Source organism: Drosophila eugracilis, unplaced genomic scaffold (assembly GCF_018153835.1).
Source record: "Drosophila eugracilis isolate 14026-0451.02 unplaced genomic scaffold, ASM1815383v1 contig_2154, whole genome shotgun sequence".
Classification (NCBI taxonomy): Eukaryota; Metazoa; Arthropoda; class Insecta; order Diptera; family Drosophilidae; genus Drosophila; species Drosophila eugracilis.
In genome coordinates, this window is record NW_024573038.1 from 812,826 (window position 1) to 834,043 (window position 21,218).

General features: G+C 47.1%; 1 protein-coding gene across 2 annotated transcripts in view; it reads left to right on the plus strand.

Annotated features, from left to right (window-relative positions):
• LOC108108706 (teneurin-m) overlaps positions 1 to 21,218 on the plus strand; it is a 117,159-nt gene that overhangs the window by 81,746 nt on the left and 14,195 nt on the right. For both annotated transcript variants that reach the window (XM_017216814.2, XM_017216815.2), the window contains exon 4: positions 20,336 to 20,986. In XM_017216814.2, the coding sequence (XP_017072303.1) occupies positions 20,336 to 20,986 (651 nt within the window). The remainder of the gene's footprint in view (positions 1 to 20,335; positions 20,987 to 21,218) is intronic.

Below are 21,218 nucleotides of genomic sequence, written 5' to 3' on the forward strand. Positions count from 1 at the left end.
AAGTTCTCGAGAACGCAGGACTCGAGGAGTCCCAAGGGCTTCGCGTCTCCGCTCTCGATGCGTCTCTGCCCTCTGCCGAAAATCGAGTTTGCTTGGCGCCCAGAAACCGCAGAGCCGTACAAAAAATGGATAGAGGAACAGCAGCAGGAGCAGAGGCAGCTCCGGAGAACGATGAAGCGGCAACTTGAAAAATCGCTTGTCGCAATGCGAGCGGAGTGACGGGGTAGACTCACGCGCAGACGTAGTGATTTGGCTTTAAAAAAGCAAGGAAACATTCCGAAGCTCCAAGGAGGAGAAAGGAGAAGGGGTGAGGAAAGCTGCCACGTAATGAAACTGACAATTTAACTCACAGTCAGCCAGTTGTTTTGGGTTTCAGTCTGGGTTCGACGGGAAACCGGGGTTGTGTGCGTGCTGAAAAATCGTGTTATCGATTTAATGCGTTACGATATATATAATATATATATATATATAAGTATATATACCCCTAGTGTGCGGCAGATGAAGGGTTGGGTTCGGAAAAGGGTCGCTTGCCTTTGGCTTTGGCTTTTATCGTTCGCCTCTGTCTTTGTGACTGACTGACATTTTCGTGTTTGTTTGCAAGTCCTGTCTTTTGACCGCTCTTCCCCCACTCTCCGCCCTCTCCACTCCGCTTTTCAAGCTGCAGAGGCATTTGATTAATTTGCAGCAGTTTTCAATTTGAAATTGCTTTAGTTTCCTGCAATTTTTGCCATTTTCCCAGTCTGCAGTCTGCAGGAATCGACAGCACTTTTGAGTCCACTCTCCTCTCTGCCACTTTCTCCACAACTTTCTCCCTAAGCCGTTGCCAGTGTGTGTGAGTGTGTGTGTGGGTATGTGAAACGTTGAAAGCTTCTTATGGAATGTTAAGTGATTTTTTATTGAATTTTTAAGCCCCACTTAGGCGTTGTCACTGGAAGTATCCCGAACCTTTTCCCAACCATATCTCACTTCCGCCTCATCCTGCTGCCTTGCTTACCAAATTAACAACCTTTTCTTGTTCTCTTTCTAGGTACGTATACGCAATTTTATGACTCTGTCCCCTCGGGTGAGTGCAAGTATTGAGTATCAGGGCAGATTCTGGGGTTTTTATGGATCTGAGATGGGATAATGAGGAATGGTCGCTGTGCGTTAGGAGGGGCCTTAACTCGTTCACACTTCCAGCGGCAAATGAGAGGGCAAACAAAGCCGCTGGCAACAATGATCAAATTTAACGCGCTTTTTAAACCAAACAAAAGCAAATTGCAATACCAGCGCAGTTCCACTCACACACACACACACACACACACACAAGCAGACATTGCTGACACAGACATATGCACAAATACGCATCCCCCAGATGCACACATGCATACTAATTATGAGTATGCGCCGCACATTTAAGCAAATATAAACAAAACGTTAACGACAACAAACAGTAGCTCGGCAGCTGGGTAATGGGGTCGGGGATTGGGGCGGAGGGAAAGAAAGATGTAAATGCTGCACATGCGGCGGCTGCCATCGAAGGAGATGGAACGTGCCATTGTGGGAGCCGAGAACTGGGAACTTGATGAACTGCAGCTCCGACAGCTTATCACATCGCCTCCCGATGAATGTGAGATTTCATGTGCTTATTGTTATCCTCGTTGTTGCCACTGCTTCTGCAGCTATTGTGCATTATTGTGATTATTATTATTAAAATGCAAATGAGCCGAGCAGACTTGTCAAGCATTCGCATTCACATTCACATTCCCATTCACATTCTCATTCCATTTCCATTCCATTGCCATTAATCGGCAAAGACATCGACAGAATCAGAGCGAGATGAAGGTGCACATCAAGTAATAAACATGCAAAGTGCTTTAAGCGATACCATTCGATGCACCGGACTGTTTGAACGCTGGACTGTTGGTCATCATCATCAGCCCCGGAGCTGGGTTTTTGCACACGGGCAGACGTCATCATCAATTGCTGGTTGGCTGCCCATTAACATAATTTCAATTTGCATAAAATGGCGTTAAATATTACATTTTGGACAGCTGCCGCGTGCGTTGAGTGACAGGAGCGCGGATTGGCGCGGGCCTGGCAGGTTCATTGAGCTAATTGCAGGTGCGAATGTGTCGCAATGAGCATTGCATGCCCCGCCAGACACGACCAGGGGGAGTGGGGCAAGTGGGAGTGGCAGTGGCCTTTTGGCTTTGTTTGATGTTTAATTTAGATTGAATTTCTGCATAAATTATGGCGCACAAAAATGATTTCCAAAATTATTGCTGGTTTGTTTGCGGTCAATTTCGACTGCAACTATTGCATAATTTGAGGCTTCAGGCCAATTAAACGTGGCCCGCACACACAGGCATTTCGAGCATTCAGCTTTTATGGGGTGAATTTTTTATTCTCCCCGGTATATTCGTTCTATTTAAGCCCAGCTCCAACTCCAGCCGGGCTGCTCCCATTGCCACTCGGATCTCCTTCCAGGCAATTTCCCCAAAACGTCGACTGCCATGGCTGCTGTCTAATGTGCATTTCCCTGCTCCACCCGCTTCCTGCTCCCACCAACTGACACTTCACACGCTCAACGATTTTTGATTTGGCAGCTCGTTTGCCAAAATGCAGCAACAGCAACAAAAACTGAAACGATTCAGCCCGCCGCCATGCCACGTCGCTCGCTTAGCGCATTTGCAAGTGATTTTATGCATATTTCATGGCATACTTTTGCGCGCTATTAGTACTTCGAGAGCAGCCTCAGCCCGAAATTTCCAAGGCGAGTTATTCATTTATTATGACGACTATTTCGGCCCCAACTGAAAGCCTTTCAAAGGGGCGGCTGGCAAATTGCGTGGCAGCCTAGCACATAGCCCGTAGCTGAGCGACAAGGCCATCATCATGGTTATTATCGAAACTTTGAAGTATTTCCAACTCGATTACCATAACCCAACTAAGAATCGTAATCAAATTTACCCATTTGACACTAAACTTTCATCGGAACGGGGCAGGATGGTGGTTGTTTACGCAGAGTCGGCTGTGCCCCAAATTGAGTTAGACAATTAGAAATTGTGCGTCTGCATTCAATAAGCCAGTGAAGCATCTGAGGCCCTGCGGCATTCCATAAACTTTGGCCTATTTCTATTCCGGCTTGGCGCTCGACATTTCTGAATGGCTCTGCCAAATCTTCAGCAATGCACTTTCCATCCCAGCCCTAAGAGCATGCTTCTGCATAAAATGCTGTGGCCCCGAAATACCCATGACCATAAGCAAGTTAAGACCGCAAACGCTTTGCCAATGAGACAGAGCCGAAATGCAGCTGGTTTTGACTTTTTATGCCAGCCATATAGAGTGGATGCACACACATGTTCACAGACGCATTGAAAGAAATATGGAGGGATGTGGTGGATCATGTAGAATTCTTAAGCAGCCAGAGCAGTCGATGCATTAGTTTGGGATACAACTGGGCAAAGCTCATTAAGCTCCAAGTCCTGGGACTTTTCTAAGGCTTTGCTCTATCAAGTAAAAATGCTCGGATTGTTGCGTTGTCCGGTCAAGAGCCGCTCTTGATTTTGGTCCAGAAAGCCATGCAAATAGGCCATAAATTCATATTTTATTGCCTTGGCCAACAGTCTCGACTGGCATTTCTGGTGCTCAGTATCTCCCCCTCGGCCCACGAGCCGTCTAAACTCTTGCCAAACATTCGAGAGCTGCATGCACATACTTTGGGGCTTGACTCGGGCTAAAGGAGTCGGTCTGGCTGCTGGGAGGAACGAGAATGTGTTTGTTGACAATAGACTTTTGGCATTATGTGCATTATGTGATTGCATACTTCCAGGTGCCTGGCCAAAATGCCAAAGAACACATCTCAAGCATATTCACACTCTGCACAAATCAATTTGCTGTGATAAACACGGCCTTCCCGGAGAACATGCTGCTTAAAAACCAATCCCAGCGTTGTCGCTGTGGGCTCTTTCATTCCATGGCTAATAAATAATCCAAAAATTGATTAATATCAATTTGGAAAATGCATTAAATCGAAGGCTGGCCATCAATTAAAGCCACGATGTGGCTGTGCGTATCTACTTACCTAATTTCTGTGCACATTTCATATATCATTTATGTATAAACGGCGTGGGAATACAAATATATAACTACATAACTACATTTGTCTGCCTCTTTTATACTTCCCCGAGGCTTTTGGCATGGACAAAAGGCTTTAAAATGCCGATTTCGCTTTAACAAAACAAGGCTGGCCGAAAAGCGTGCCGCAGATAATGCCATTTGATTATTTTTGCACTATCGACTAATTAAAATTATGGAAAATATAATAATTAGTCCCCCGCCTGGCCGGTCCCGCCGCTTTGAATCAGTGGCTGCCCTATAATCGGCTCAATAAATTAGCGCGATAAAAACAGCACGGAAATGAGGCGAAAAATTGCATAGCACACTTTTAGGCACTTTCCCCATTAATGTCGGTTGCCCACAAAGAATGGAAATCGAATTTCAACTTTTTCAGTTTTCACATTTTTCCATTCACGGCGGAATGAATATTTCAATGTTTATAATCAATTAAAAATTGACTTTTTGCTGTTGCAGCTTTGAATTTACTAGCAAATGATTTGACCTCACCTAGCGATTTCTCTCTCTCTCTGTATCTCTCTGTCTCTCTATCTATCTATCTATCTGTCTCCCTCTTCTGCCAACACACACAGAGCACTTAATGCAATTTGCATTCCGATGTTTTTGTGTTTGCATTTTGCATAAAAGCCGAAACTCCACCTCCCCCATAAAGATCTCCCTGTGATTCCATTTGTCTCCTGTATAAATTTCAATTTGGCTTGGGAAATTCTGCATTTTGCAGCTGTCAAGGAAATTATTGTCTGCCAGGCTAAGTCCCTGATATGTTGTTGCCTTAATTAAACAACAACAAAAAAGAACAGGACTTCTTCTCGGTCCAGCACTGTGGATTGTGTAAAATATGTATATTCCTTGTGTACTCTGTCTCTCGTTAAAGTGTTAATTTTATTGACATGTGACAGCCAAACAAACAATTTGTTTGCCTGCCGGCCAAATTGTTTGACTGCCAATGTTATTTGTGGTCGCAATGGACGTTTTAAATGAATTTAATGAACGACCAGCCGAGTGGGACAGGACGCCGTGCTCCCTCCGAAAAGAAGTCTCCCTCTCGCTGACAGGTAGTGAACCCAGCCCAGCCAGTGGGAGTGGAAAATGGGAAGGCAAACTGTAAAAAAGAAAACATTAATCAGCGTTAAAAGTCGCATTAGCAGTAAACAAAATGGGGAGCGGCAGGAGCAGTAACAGGAAGGGATCTATTTGGGGGAGGGGAGAGGGGAGAGGGGAGAGCGGAGAAGGGCGAGCTAGGAAATTACCGAACCGAACCGAACCAAGCCAAACCGAACTGAACCAAACCCAAAAAGCAATCCAGGGCGAGTAGAACTGTCGAAACACAAAACGCAAAAGTCAAAGAAAATTGGTGAAAGCCAACGAAAAGAGGACGCAGGGCACGCGATGGTGGCGAAATGAGTGACTGGCAGTGAAAATCATTAAAAAGTCGTAAAAATCAAGGAAAATGGTAAACAACCAGCACAAAAAAGAAGACTGCAAATGGAGGAATCAGAAGGAGGAAGAGGAGGAGCAAGACAGGACAGGAGAAGGGATCCAACCGAAAATACGCACGCTTTATAATTAGAATTTAATCAAGCGCAAATCGCAAACGCCAGCAATTTCCCAGAGTGGGAAAAGCGAAAGGAAAGCAAAGGGGTTGCCCATGGCGAAGGAAGGGCCGGGAGCTGGCTGCGTGCAGCTATTGTTTAAAGTGTAATTAAAAGCGTCGTGGAAACCTTTTAGTGTGCAATGCAGGACGTAGGACGCAGGACGATGATATTAAATTTCCTCCTGAAACGCACAAACAAACAACAAGGCAGGCTGTGCTTTACAGCATGCTTTTAGGCACGGCTTAAAAATAAAACTCCATTAGGCCCCGTCGACCCGACTAACCTTTGCTGACCTTTGCCAATTGATGGAGCAGATGGCCTGGAATGGGTCGAGAAGGGACAGCTCGCATGGGTCCCAGTTTTGCATGAGTCATCTAACAAATGATGCGGCGGGTCGGCTTTGGGTCATTCAATCTTTGCCAATTACAGGCAAGCGATGAAAGGGAAAAGGAGAAAGTGGAGCCGAAGGATGCTGGGTGCTAACGGAACCGAAGCCGAGCGATCCATCAATATGCCAGGAGGCCGGAGGCGGTCACCTTGATGGGTGTGCTACCATATTTATGTAGACCACGACTACCTATAACGTTAAGTGGGCCAGAAATAGCACCCAACTATGGCAGCTTTTCTGACATTCTAATTACTGACTGCAGGAGCAGGCGAACTCTACTCACGGCATAAACTTTGCCCATAAACAAATTTTAATGGAGCAATTATAAGCAGCGTCTGGGAAAGCCACGCAACAAACTGCCAAAAGAAAAACTGCGCAATTTTCATAACTAAAAGCCAAACTATTTTTTGCACACCGTTGACTGAGCCGGGAGGGGAGCTAAAGGGGTCGGGCCTGAAAAGCTGTACGGATTTGGAAACACGTCAAATGCAAATGTGTAACACTTGGAGCCACGCACGGGCACACGGAAAGGTTACTCCGATGACGCATGCAAGTGTAAAAATGCCGTTAAACGTCTTTAAAACGACACCACTCCGCCCTCCCCCCATGCCAAACAATCCGCCTCATTGATATGCAACCAGAGAAGGGTGAGGAGAAGGGGAAACTGAGGTCTTTTCATGTTTATCAGCGTACGAAATCAGCAAACAGCCAGCAGAGGAATATCTTTATAAATACCCTGCCCGCCACCCCCGCCCCAAAACAAGTCATTCATGCAGTGACTCATAGAACAGTTAACCCCTTGTTCAACTCGTGGCCCATCAAAAAAGTAAATCAGGGGGATCGGTCGAGAAGTGGGTCCTTTTGTCTACGCCATGGACTTTTTCTATGCGCTCTGTTTTCCTGTTGCCCTGCCTAGGCATTTTTCTATGCCAAGCACCAGACAGACACTCCCACCGCCCATTGGCAATCTATTAAATGTTGTCATTGTGTTTGCTCTTTAGGCAGTAGACAATGCAGAGGAGCAACAGAACGACAGCAGCAAAAAATGAAACTGCTGAAGTGATTAAAAATAGTAGTTCCCTTCAACTCCCACGATGGAGGGCTGCAGCTGGAGAGCGTAAGCCCGAATGCATTTTTTCATAGCATACTTCAGTGCGTGTTTGTTTTTCGCTTTTTGCGACTGCCACTGCCTCTGCCTCTGCCTCTGCGTGTGCGAGTGCGAGTGCGAGGCAGGAATCTCTTGTTCGCCGGACCAACTATGGCTATGGAAATCGATCAGGTCTGCAGGGCGTTAATGGATTTCTGGACTAGACAAAAGTTTATTGAACTGAGTTGCCGATGGACGCGGATTAAATTTGTCTGTGCGGTGAATTACTACACCCCTTCCACTCCCAGAGGGACTTGCCATATGGTAAGCAGTAGACCCATCTCAACTTCAGGCCCATCAAAGTCAAATCTTGGACTAATCGTTTTCTGATTTCATACCTTGCCCCAAAGAGTCCTCCTTGGGAAGGGGCCATCGAGATAGTCCGCCTTGGCGCTGAGTAATAAACGCCTATCTGGGGGACAAACAAGCCGCGACAACGACCTTTGGCCCCAGCTCCCAGTTTGTTCCCAGGGTCGACCCTTTTCGCCAAAGTAACTTTGAATAATGTCATTTTAATTACCGCAACACTCAAATCACAAGGAAACGCGCAAATAAATAAATAACGCTCCTCGAGAAACCAAAAAAAATCCATTTTAATTAAAGCCGTCGAAAGAAATGGGCAGGACGTGAAAAAATGCCTCCTAATTACTTTTGTATGTGGTTGCGGAAGCCGAGCTCGAACTGGAGCTGAAAATAAAATTGAAATTACTTAAACCGGAGCGGAGGGAAGATTTATTACCGCAGAATGTTGGATTTTTTTAGCACTCGGATAATTTGGCAAGCGTTTTTAGGTTTTGTTTCTTCAGCGCTTGTCCTTCGTCTCAGCTGTCGTCGATTTGATTTGCCGGTTGCCTTGGCTCCGTTTTAATTATACAAGGCAACAAAAAGCGCTGTCTCCGGCCACCTCACATCCCTACAATCCAATCAGCGGCTAAGCCGACATCGGGGCGCTGATTAAAAGGCAATTTTTTGCTCCTCAGCTGCCGCGGCCCACAAAAGTACCCAAACGCTTCTCGAGGCTAATTGGTTGCCATTTCGGTTCGGAAGAGAGACATGGGTGTGGGTACGGGTGCAGGTAAGGGTACGGCGAAACGATTTGTAATTGAATTGAATTGATTTAGTGGATTTCGTAAGCGAGAGAGGGGGTCCGCATCTTGTAGGCCTTCTTCGCGTGGAGTGCGTGGGGTGCGTGGAGTGGCGGGCAGGTGCTAACAGAGCAGACGTGCCGCTAATGAATTTCCCTCAGCCTGGTCGGGAGTAGGTAAGAGTAAGCCGGCTCTTGGGGTGGATTTAAAACCCAAATCGCATTCCCTGCGCCGACTAATTCAATCCTCCGGTGACTGGCATGCTACACTTCACAAACAATTACATTTCCATATGTGTTATCATCATTTTCAATTAACTTCCGGCTCGAGCAGAAGCGCTTCCAAGCTCCGAAGCTGCCGAATTCTAAAGCCCGTTCGCCCGTTTGCCCGCATTTAGCATTAATGAAATGTCCATCGAATGGCACTTTTTGTTGGTCTTTTCCGGGCGGGGCTGGAGGTCCGTGGCTCGGGACATTACAAATGCATTGGGCCGTGGGCAATGTGTCAGTATAACGGTTTGTATAAGCGATGAACGGTGAGTGAGTAGCACAGTTTTGTCGCCGCACATCATTTTTATTGCATAACGAAAATTGTCAAAATTGTCAGTCCCCCGCCTTCCGCGTCCTCTGATTCCTCCGCTTCCTCCGATTCCTCCATGCATTCATTGATGTATGCGGTTGAACTCGTCCCTGTCCCCGTCTACGTCCTCGTTCTCCTCCTACTTCCCCTGCTATCATTGCAAAATTTCATTTCCGGCAAGGCCTGACAGGTAATGTACCCCCCGCCCCAGTACACCCACACACATTTGCTGGTGCTGCGTCGGTGTTTTTGACAATTTTCATGTTTCAATTTTTCATTATGTGCAGCGACGGCCTTTGTTGCTGCCCGTTTCAGCCAGCTTCGAAATTATTTATGCATAATGCTGGTGGGCGTGGCAGCATAATGCTACCTCTAGACCCATACAAGCGCACACACGCCCGCAGAAAACGAGCCGCAAAATGCAAAATTCCGATCGGTTTTATAGAATGCAATAGTCGACGCCGTTTAACGCTTGGCAATCGGTCGATTTTGATCGATTATGTGGGGCTCAGACCAGTGGCATTCCCAATTTCCATCACCGAAGGAGGTGAATTCGGAAAAACAAAAGAGGGGGAAAAGGGGTGGAGGGAGGACTGGCAGGGAGAGCAGCCGACAGCCACGTCGACTCGCCTTGACCAACTTTTCCCCGGAGAAGTTGCCGCAAATGAAGGAAGAGCGTGCCAAGTCGCAACCCAAAAAACAAAATACAATAGCCGGGAAGGGGGAGGTTGGGTGGGCGAGGCAACTGTGCGTTAATGACAGAATAAAACGAAATCCAAACATAAATTACGCGCTTATCAATTTCATTTATCTTTCGGATTTCGCTCTGCTCTCTGCGAGAGTTTCGTTTCATTTCGTTTTCGTTTTGATGGTTTTGTAATTGAGTAATAAACTTTGGTATCGTTTCGTTAAAGTTCCTTCGACTTTGGCCAATTTCCCCAATAAATTTTCGCAACTTTGCTTTGCCTCTACTTTGGGTTCGGCTCCGAGCTCTGTTTCTGTTTCTCTGTTTCGGGCCCTGGTCCTGGTCCTGGTCCTGGTCGTGGTCATTGCCGCTACTCCTCGGCGATAAGAGGGCAAAAGTTTGGCCCCGGCATCATTATATTCACTCGATTCCGAACGGCAATCGGTTAAACTGGCGTTTATTGTCTTCGACGCCTCCGATAAGTGACTATAAAAAGTGTCATTATCAAAGTATATTCTTTTGAGTCGTTCCTTTCGATTTGTTAATGAGTTTCCACTGGAGAGGAGGGGGCTATGCCCAGCAGAGGACTCCATTTATCAAGAGCCCACTCCCACGAAATCCATTTTTTCCATTTTAAACTTTGAGGCAATTTGAGCGCAATCCATCAAGGTGACACGCAACCCCCAAAACCGGAATGCAACCCCCATGAATGCTCTTTTTCGAGTATATCCCCTATATCCTTCCATGCTCGCGAGTGCATATCCCCATAAACAGAGCCATTTATTTCAATCAAATTTTAAATGTGCAAATAAATCTTGAAGAGCAGGTTTGAAAGCAAAAAGAATGCCCGAATAGTATCTCCGGAGCGCTTAAAGCTCAGCTCGGGGCTCCTTCCCCGTCGACCGGAAATTGCCGCCTATCATCAGACGACCAAATCAAAAAATTGTCGGTCATTGTCGAGGGGGTGGATGGGGTCCACGGGGGCAGGCGGTCGTTTGGCGATGTCGCAGTACGCCTAAAATGACACACAATAAATTTTTATTTGCCGCTTTATTAAATTTTATTTGCCTTCGTTTGGGCCGAACTATGCCATCATCTATCCATCCTTCTGTCTGCCAATCGTCTGGCATTGGCCATATCCTCGTTCATCCACATACTCCGTTATGGGAGCCAACACCGCGCCATCCCGGGGCTCTTTCTGCCCGATAAATACAGACTGAGTGAGTGGGCGCTGGGCGCTGGGCGGTCGTGGCTCGTCGCGGAAAAAGGCAAATTCATCAATTACTTAATATAATTACTTTTGGCTTTCGGATTATGCATACAGCAGACTCACACACGCATTCACAGGGAGGAGGGCGAGGACCAACATTAATACTTAATATAATAAATTGTAGCCAGTCGGTGGGCAATGGCATCCATGGCCCAGAAGGCCCAGTCCCAGCCGGAGCCACCCTTGTGCAAAATCCCCGAATGCGCCCCAGTGCCCAATCCCAGGTCCCCTTTTATTGCATATTTTTTGGACGTAAAAACAGGACCCAAAACGGGCAGTCCGGTTGGAGCAGAAGTATGCGTCTGCGCCTGACTTCTGGGCCCTGGTGATGCTGCTCCTGCTGCTCCGACTGCTCTTGCTGCTGTCCTGGCCGGGAACTGCAACTCCATACACGCAATTACCAGTAGCTCTGATGAAATTAACAGCGCAGGCAGGACGCGGAGTGGTAGTGGCAAGAGCAGGGGAGAGGGGCACTCTGGAAGGGAAACAGTTCATGGATTCCATGGACAACTCGGGTAGCCTGTTTGCCGTTTTAATGGCTTTTAAAGTGCAGCAGAGGAGCAGGGGCTTAGTTGGTGGCGAACATGCCCTGATCGTAATAAATAAGTTCACAAGAAAGAGCAGCAGCGGAAAAGGGGGACATGGAAAATGGGAAAGGGAAACAGTGCAGTCACGCTGTTGACTTTGAAAATGATTGCGTATGTGTGGTTTTTGGAAAGTTGCAGTTGCAGAAAAATGCAAATGAAATCCAGGAAGCTAGCTTCAGACCTTATGGTAACCCTGTTTATATCCTTACTAATACAACTTTTCGACTCTCTTCTCCTTCCAGGTACGTATGGCAAAAGTTCAAGGAGTGAGACATTAAAGAGTTCAGCGACTAGTCGTGAGTGGCAATTTAAAGTCCATTAAAGCCGGAATTGCTAATCCGAATTAGTGTCCCCGATAATAACATTAATATATGCCAACACTTTGCGCCGTGGCCCCTTGCTTGTCGGCCAATAAATGCGCCGTTTTATGAGCTGGCATAAATTGCCATAATTTAACCGTTTGTCAGTTAATAATTTTACATTAATTTATTGGAGCTCATAACTCTGTGGCCACCGGCTCAAAGGCAATTCGACTGGCCATCAACTTTACATCTGACCACAATTTAAGGGGTTTTGGGGTTAGAGCGGTGAACGCACGTTGCAGGCCTAAAAAACTCAAATTGTAATATAATTAATTCGCCTGACAATTAGAGCTGGGCATAGAAAAATTATTAATTTCATAAATTTCATAATGTCAAATCCATTTCAGCCTCGCCTGCCTTGTTGCCTCTTGTTGTTGCGCATATTTAATGGCCATTGTTGCACACAATTAAAACAATTAAATGCCATAAAAATGGCAAAATTGCAGAATGGCCCAATGGCAAAATGGCAAAATGGCGAAATGGCAACAGCAACAGCAACAGCAACAGCCACAATAGGCACTCATAAATAATGGCAGTTTTAGTGTAAAACGGGAAGAAAAAACAGAAATTATGACAATTATTGGCAATAATATTAAAGCAATATTAATTGACACGCCAAAGCCCAGGGAAATGTTAATGACAATTTTAATCACACTTAATCTATTTACTCTCATTGGGAATTGGGGTGAAAAACAAAGTAGTATCCATAGGCGATATTAGGATTAACTTCCAGTTCGGAAAGTTGTTTCCTTCCGCCGTTTCCACACTCTTCTGCTGCGGCTCACCCAACTGAAATTGACCTCATCACACCAGCCACTAGGCAGGCAATTGGCGATTTCACACACTCACTCGCCTGCACTGAGATTTGCAGTGTTTTTCCTTTCGCTTTTCCTCGCATTTCCCCCTCCCCGCGACTCGTTGTCGCCGTCGGTTTAACTTTATTAAATATAATGGCAAACCAATTTTTTCGCTATGAGTTTTATTAGTGCGCCGTTTATGGATGGAAAAAGCGCAATGCTCGGCTGCTCCTGCCGCGTTGTTATTTTTATGCAGGTATTTCAGTCACAAGCCAGAGAGCAAATAAAATATGCAGCGGAACAGGCCATGGTTCATTAAGTATGCGCCATGTGGCCGGCCAAACAAACGAGTGCGCTCGAAAGTATGCAATTGAATTTAAATATTGCAAGTGCATGTCCTGGGCGCTAGGGGCGCATCAAGGGGTGCAGTGCCTCCTCCTGCGCAGATATGCGCCCGCTCAATGCTTTTTGCAGCCGTGTGCGTTAATTAACACAAACTTTATTACAAAATGTCTGCCGCGGCAAACTTTAATGTCCGCGCACTTCGCCCCCATCATTCACACACAGACGTCGCTCACTTGTGTATATCAACATAATGAAATTATAAGCGGTTTGATTTTAATATAAATTACTTTTTATGAGACAATAATTGATGTCCGCACAGGCAGCTGCCGTTTAATGATTATATGCCAATGTCATGGATATGACGAGTCCGCACTCTCTCGAAGGCGATTCTGATGAAATTCTCCTCGATCGGATAGGGGCTTCAGCACTGAATGGCCCTGAATGTGAGATGGGGAACAAGGGGAGTGATAGGACTAATTTCAATTAAGGGCGATAAGGCTGGCTGTCTATAAAATAGGACATCGAGCGGCGATCGGAAAATCAAGGGGAGAAAACAAATAACAACGCTGATAAAATAACGCTTACAGTAATTTAAATTAAATGCATTTAAATGATAAAGGTGAATGCGGGGCCAAAAACACAACAAAGCCAATCGAAAAAAAAAAAAAAAAAAACCGAAAAAAAAACATAAAAACCAAACGTGCAAATAAACAATAACGCAAAAAAGTATGCAATAAATATGGCTGCGCTTTACAGTTCATTAAATCGAAAACAAAAGGCAGCCTCAGCGTTTATTTTTACCTTCTCCGCGGCCCCAATAACAACAAACCAACAAACAAACAAACAAATTTAAATGCGTAATTAAAATATCCTTTTTTTGCTCGCGCCTTTATGGCACTGCATTTAATGCTGGCTTTATCGCAATTATTGTTATTAGTTTGCCAAAAGCGGGCCTCATCTCACCTGCCCGCCCGAGGCCCTGCGAGCATTATGCAAGCATATCGAGCTAATTAAATTTAAACCCGGAAACGCCAAGCTGCAGACAAGGCGCCACCCTCCTGCCATTAAGCACTAATTTACACGCGTCGCAATTGCAAGGAAGCCTCGACCCTTTCACGGCAGGATCAAAGGTGCCGGCGGAGGATCCTGGACGGAGCACGTAGCAGAACGAGAATGCCATGTGTCCTGCCGCCTCGCAATGCCCTCATCTCACGGCGAGCTGCTTAATTGGTCTAAAAATTGCACGTCAACGTAGATAAATTTTTATTTGAAAAAGTTTATTAAACATTTGCATTGCTCAGGCAACTCACGTACCCACCGCCCATGCCCCATCGCCCTCCCTGCCACGCCCATTCAGTAAGCACTTGTGTGACGTCGTTCTGGCCATTGGCTCTTTTATTGCAAACTTTTTCACAGTTGCCGCTTGGCATTGCCATTTGTGTCGCTCTCTATTGCCCTTTCTCCCCGGCTCGTTTTCCTTTTTGTTTGTGCAAATTTTTGTTATTGAAAAAGTTTTGCGTTTTTGTAAAAATTATATGCGAAACTTTTGCTTTGTAATTACATGCAGGCAGTCCTCCTGGATGACTGCAAAACCGGTCCTGGCAGGCGCAAAAAGTCCAGTAGTTCCCGGACCCGGGGCAACGAAATGTTATCCCTACGTGTCCAATTACATGTGAGCCTGCTGATTGGCGACACTAAAAGCTGGGCAGGATGAAAGGGGCTGGGCGGGACTTGGTCCGCTGGCATAAAGTTTAATCCGAACCAATATTTGAGCGGGGCAAACAGCAGAATCGAGGCAGACACAGCTTGAGCTACCCAACACTATTAAGCCGGGCATTAAGCGACTAACGGTAAACAAACCAACACCACCACGCCCCCAAAAACACCGAAAACCCGCGTGCGCCCCCGTCGTTAGGCAAACAAAGCGCTCGAGCGCCCGAGAAATCTTATTTATGCTGGGAAAACTGAAACTGTTATCAAATAATTTATTCGTCTCACCTGCAACAACAAATTAAGTTTTGTTTTTCCCCAACCCCAAGGAAAAGGTGAAGAAAAATGAAAGGATCTGAGGCGGGCGGTGGGAAGAAGTCCTTGGGGCGGACAAAGGAGCATAATCCACGTGCCCCGCCACTTTCAACTCATTAACTGCCCGCCCGGGCCATTAAGAGACTTATTTTCACACTTGCATAAACTCATTTAAAACGCGGGAACAAAACTGAACTGTAAGGAACCACCCCGGCTCACAGGACTCACCAGACCCACCCAGACACTCCAGAAACAGCAGACACCCGGGAAGGCAAGGACACCCGAAGGAGCAGAGTCGCCACCTTATCACACGGCACGTCGGCTGCGAGCGCATCGTGACATAAAATTAATGCCCAACCGACAATTTTAATCGGCAACAGTTTTTGTCTTGAGTTATAGCACCGGGAGCAGAACGGAGCCAGGACAACCTGTAGTCAGGAGTCCGGAGAACGGAGTCTGGATTCCGAAAAGTCTGGAGTGGAGCGGCGTAAACTTTGCTGCAAGAGTTTACCAACTTTTCGGGAGACAGACAAAGGGAGAGAGTCAGCCGGATGCGTATATTTAAAACTTATTAAATTGCTATAATTTATACGACTTATCTCGCCCCGAGGGTTGTTTAAGCGGGAAAAAATCTCGCTGCACTGCTATGGGCCAGGGGCAAGAAGGCAGCGAGGCAACGGGGCACGGGGACACGGCAAGGGCAATTAATTTACATGCAAATCGTGCCGAAAGTTTACTCCCCCACCCGAGTGACACTCATCTTGGCTGTGCCTTTGAGCCCGGAACCCAGATCCCAGAACAGAGAACCCGCAATGTGAGTGGCAATCCGGATCCAGTCTTAAAGCCGCGACTCACTCACCCATCCGCACACACATACACACACTTGATTAGAGCTCGAGGCGGTGCTCAGGTCGCCCGCTGTGCGCCGCCTGCTTGAAACAATATGGCGCCGAGGACTACGACCCTTTTGGGGTCTCCTCACGGACGTCGACAGGTTGCCGCATCGTTAGAGAGCCCAGTCCCCAGTCCCCAGTCCCCGGGACCCAAGTCCTTTATTGTCGTTGTCTGTCTGTCTGTCCTGCCGTCTTTGCGCGCCTAACAAATTGCAGAATTTTTTGTGTTGATTTATCGCTCGAAAGCAGCGGCGGCAGCAACAACAATAAAACAACAGCGGCACGGCGAGCGCACATTAAACATTCAGTAATGAGTTTAAAGTTTTAAATGGAATTTTTGATTATAAGCAGCCGAAGGACAACAAAGCACACAGCCATTCGTAGTCTCGCAATTTGTGCCCACTTACGGGTGTAATTACGAAGGGAGCAGCAGTAAGGAGCCTACCACATACACTGCCAATTGTGATAACCATGGCGGGCCATGAATGCGGGATTAGATGTATAGGGAATATGACAGTTTGCACTTACACTTAGGGCCATCCTAGACCCATCCAGACCTTTCCTGTCCTACATTTCCACCCCAACGCCCCCGGCTTTTGTCCCATTGTCAATCCATCATTACCCCTATCGCCGCACCCCTTCGAGCAGCAACCCCAGCAAATTCCAAGGCAAATCTCTGGAAATCCCAACACTTTGTTCAAACATATAAGCCCAGATCTTCTTCCTGCTGCTGAATCTTTATCTTGCGCCCATCCGGACCCAGTTCGGGAGGTGGGTTTTCTTTTCAATTTAGCTGAGGGCACGCTGAAACGCGAGGCCATTAAACGCTTTAAAATCAACATCAACACCGATGACGACGACAGGGGCAATAAAGTCGACCCAAAAATTGCTTCCTGTGCACATAAAACTCAGTCGGGGCCAGAAAACAACCTAAAATACCTATACACTCTCACACATAGCGGAACAACTGCTGAGCCTTGCAAACAAACGCGGTAAAAGTAAACGAAACACTTTGCTTATTCCCATTCCCATTCCCATTCCCATCCCCACTCCGAATCCCATTGCCAATCCTCCTCCCAGCCCACTTAATACTTAAATGCAAACGTGTAAATTATGTGATTTTTCCCCGGCGGCCATGTTTGTTTGCAAACTCCATTACCAACATGGCGGGAGTCGCACATCCCACCCGCGCTCCCCGTTCACCTGTTTGTTTCAAGCAATCGTCGCGCTTTACCATTAAAATGCGAGGAGCAACAAAAAATCCAGAGCCCGCCCTGGATACCCCTTTATGCGCCTTTATGTGTTTTTCATGTACTTTTATTTGATTGTCGCACGCTTTGGCGCCCCAGTAGCGGGTGGAGGGGCGTGGCACCTTCCCTTTAATGGCGATGTTTTTTAGTGCTCAAAATATTAGCAAATGTTCATTAACGGCTATGCAAATTGGTTGAAGCCAGGACCGAGCCAGTCCGCCGGACTTCGAAAAGGCAATTACTCAAAAAGTACTTAACACACAATTGTTGCGTGTGCCCGAGGGATTGGAGTTGAGCCGAAAACCCCTTACAAGGCAACGCCTGAAACTACGTATTGAATCTCAATTGGACTTCGCTCTCGCAGGGCAGAGTTCATGGGTTCACCATGCGCCTAATTCGCCGGTCTGTTAGCTTTGCGAAATTTCCACACTTCAAGTAATTTTTAATTATGAACATGGCAGAGAATCTCAACTGTCTGTACTTTCATGTTTGCACTTTAAATACCTAGATACCTAGAGTATGTTACTCTTAGGTAGTAAGGATATGTTTGTAACAAGGTGATGGAACTTAATCATCGTTTCATTCATCAGTCATGTCCATGATAGGAGACCATCTTTAACAGGGTATATGGCAGTCTGAACACATCCCGACCCTAATCCCTCTTGTTTTCATCTTCAGGAGCACTGGGTGCAAAGTAGAGGGCCAATGGGGCGAAATCCAGCCGCCTGGAAAGCCAATTAAAATGAAATCAAGCCAGGACCTCGCCCACTCACCGCCGTGCCTTTTGGCCCGCTTTCGCCCCAGCAACTTAGGAAGTTTATTGGACTACGACACCTTGGAGCCCACACACAAGTGGGATGTGTATAAATTTGTAATTTTAATATTATTAAAAATGTTAAATTGCACGCAGCATAAATCACATTTGTGTTGCACTGCCAGGGGTAGTGGCGCCAGATTGCTGCCCAGAGGGGTTGACACCCACAGAACTACATGCCGGGCGACACATTATACTCTCGCCATTACAGCCAGCTGCGTTTGCCACACTATTTATATTTATATTTATACTTTTATTGTTGTCGATGCTGCTGCCGCTGCTAAAATATCGCCAATCTCACCACCACTTTCCCCGGCGGCCGGCGGATGTGCTATTTTAATTTAAGCGATTTACTCTCGGGTTCATAAAACGGCCGCAGGCTTAATCCCCATTTTGCATAAAATGGCAATGTAATAAAATGGAATGAAATTAATAAACCGAAATTTTATGTCCCAGCGCATTAAAGTGGCTGCCCGAGAAGGAGTTGTAGATTTGTTGAAAGTTTTCAAAGGGAATGCGGCTAATCTGGCCGAAGAGCTCATTTAATTTATTCGACTGCCGCAATCAAGTCGAGAGTTCAACAAACTGGAGATAGACATTCAGCAGAAGCGATTGAGGAGGATACATGGGGGCTAAAGCTGACATATTTGTGATCTATTCCACCGATAAATTGACCCGTGTGGGCGGTGGATGCCATTTATCGTGGCATACTTTGTCGTGTCTGCCATTACGTTTAATGACCCCGCAGCACTCTCATCTCATCTGCCCGCAAACACTTCCGAGGGAACCGGAGCCTCCTTTTTTAAAAGCATCCAGCGCCCATTAACTTGTGTGAATTTATATCAGTCATTGGCCCGCCACCTCCCACTCCCACCACTGACTACACCGACTACTGACTACTGACTACTGACTGCTATTATGCGTTCGTTAATTATTCACACACAAATACATGGCATTCCCTTACTCCACATGTTTCGGTCATAAAAACTGCCAGCCCGCCTGCCACGCCCCCTTAACGAGGCAACTAACTCTGGGGCTTCGCCCAGAACTCTCGGCTTAACCTTTGCGAACGGATTGGGGATCTCCTCCTCCCTGGACATTTATGCATCTCCTTATCCCGCTATCCCGCTATCCCACCATCTCGATATCCCACTTTCCCGCTCACATATGGAGAGATCTTGACATTAAATAAATCTAACATCCCGTATACGCTTAGTGGGCATCTTTAATACTCATCCGCACATTTCCACAAATGTGTGTATATGTAAAAAAATGACGCAGACATTATTCACGCTATCATTGGGCACACACGAAGGGGCAGGGTCAAAAGACAGCTCGGAGCATGATGGAGGGGGAAGCGGTTGTGGGTTAGCCCGAAAAGCGTCCGAAATATGTATGCTCTTATGGGCTTGGGGATTCCCGAGTGCCGTGGCTCGTTTTGCCAGAAATTACAACGATTTTTCGTGAAAGCGAACGTTTGTCACCCGCGCGCATTTAAGCCACATGTCGCTAGTAGTTTGCCCGTCTGCCGCAGGATGTGTAACCGAGTCTGCCATTGATAGCAGCATGCGTTCCGGGCCGAATGAGCAGGCATAACCTCGAAAAACGACCGCCTAAACTTTATTGCGTGAAAGTGAGAAGGCCAAAAGTTGACCGGCTGATTGCTGCGTAACCCAAGCTCTGCCGGACAAAAGCTGGCTGCGTTGTAATATGCCATTTCCCAGTCACTGAGTAGGAGGGGAATGGAGCTTCAACCCCGTTCAAAGCGGCTCCCGAGCGAACGCTCCATGTCACATAATCGAATTATCATCATGGCATCAACAAATGATTTCAACTTACGCTGTCCTTTGGTCCTGCCGCTCCTGGTGCTGTCACCACCGCTCTGGCCGTCCTGCGGCGTTGCCTTTTTTCACTTCACTTCATTTCACCACAGCCCATCCTCGGATTCCCATCACCCGGCAGCCAGGCAAACCTTTCTCCTCGCTTTTTTTTTCCATTTCTCCCACTGGCTCCTGTTTTGCCAACGTCATTGTCGCTGGTCATTTGCGCTGCTTACTTCTTCCATTCATTCGCCGTTCGTCCGTTTCATTTCGCTTCGTCCTTTTTTCCAGCTTTGTTCCGTCTGTCGTCTCGTTTGTTTGAGGTTATGTTGAATGTCAGTTTGTTATCCTTGTGCAAATCCTTTTATACAAATGAAATTTGCGCCAAATGGCGATAAGCAAAATACAATAGTGTGCGGATAGACCCTGTCCGTGCCCCTCTCGGCTTGCGGTTTCCCAGGAAACGGAGCTGGGTGACCATGCCATGTCCGAACTCGGTTTAAATGGAAAATCGCACGCTCAAATGCCCGAATTGATTACTAACCAGACTCTACCTTATCTCCTCCCGTTGCAGACATCAACAAGGGCTCACCAATCGACTTCAAGAGCGGCTCGGCCTGTTCCACACCCACGAAGGATACACTGAAGGGCTACGAGCGGAGCACGCAGGGCTGCATGGGTCCTGGGCTGCCGCCGCGCAGCGTCATGAACGGACTGCCAGCGCACCACTACTCGGCGCCGATGAACTTTCGCAAGGACCTGGCGGCACGCTGCTCGTCACCGTGGGTGAGCGTAATCGCCATCACGACGCTCGTGGTGACCGCACTCATGCTGATCCTGCTGACCACCTTTGGCGGCCTGCACTGGACTCAGTCGGCGCCCTGCTCCGTTCTAGTCGGCAACGAGGCTTCGGAGGTCACCGCTGCCAAGAGCACGAACACGGACCTCTCCAAGCTGCATAACTCCTCGGTGCGGGCGAAGAATGGACAAGGCATTGGACTGGCCCAAGGACAATCTGGATTCGGAACAGCCGTAGCGGGCGGTGGATCCTCTGGCGGATCTTCGGCGGCCACAGTGACGACGGCCACCTCGAACAGCGGCACCGCTCAAGGACTGCAATCGACGTCCGCCTCCGCGGAGGCCACGTCCTCGGCGGCTACGTCTTCCTCGCAGTCCTCGCTAACGCCTTCGTTGTCCTCGTCCCTGGCGAATGCCAATAATGGAGGTAATTATGCACAACTTTTAATTATTTTTAAATGAGTTTTCGCAAGTTTCGCCAAGCAGCTATAGAGCAGAGATGCAGGAGGGGCAGCGAGCGAGACAGAGAGGGCGAGAAAGCCAAGACGCCGGAGTATTTAGCGCTTAGCGCCCTCTGGCGGAGACAAAAAGTTTATTGTTTTTTCAGGATTTTTTAACTTGAAGTTTGCGCCTGACAGACAGACGCCTACGCCGGATAG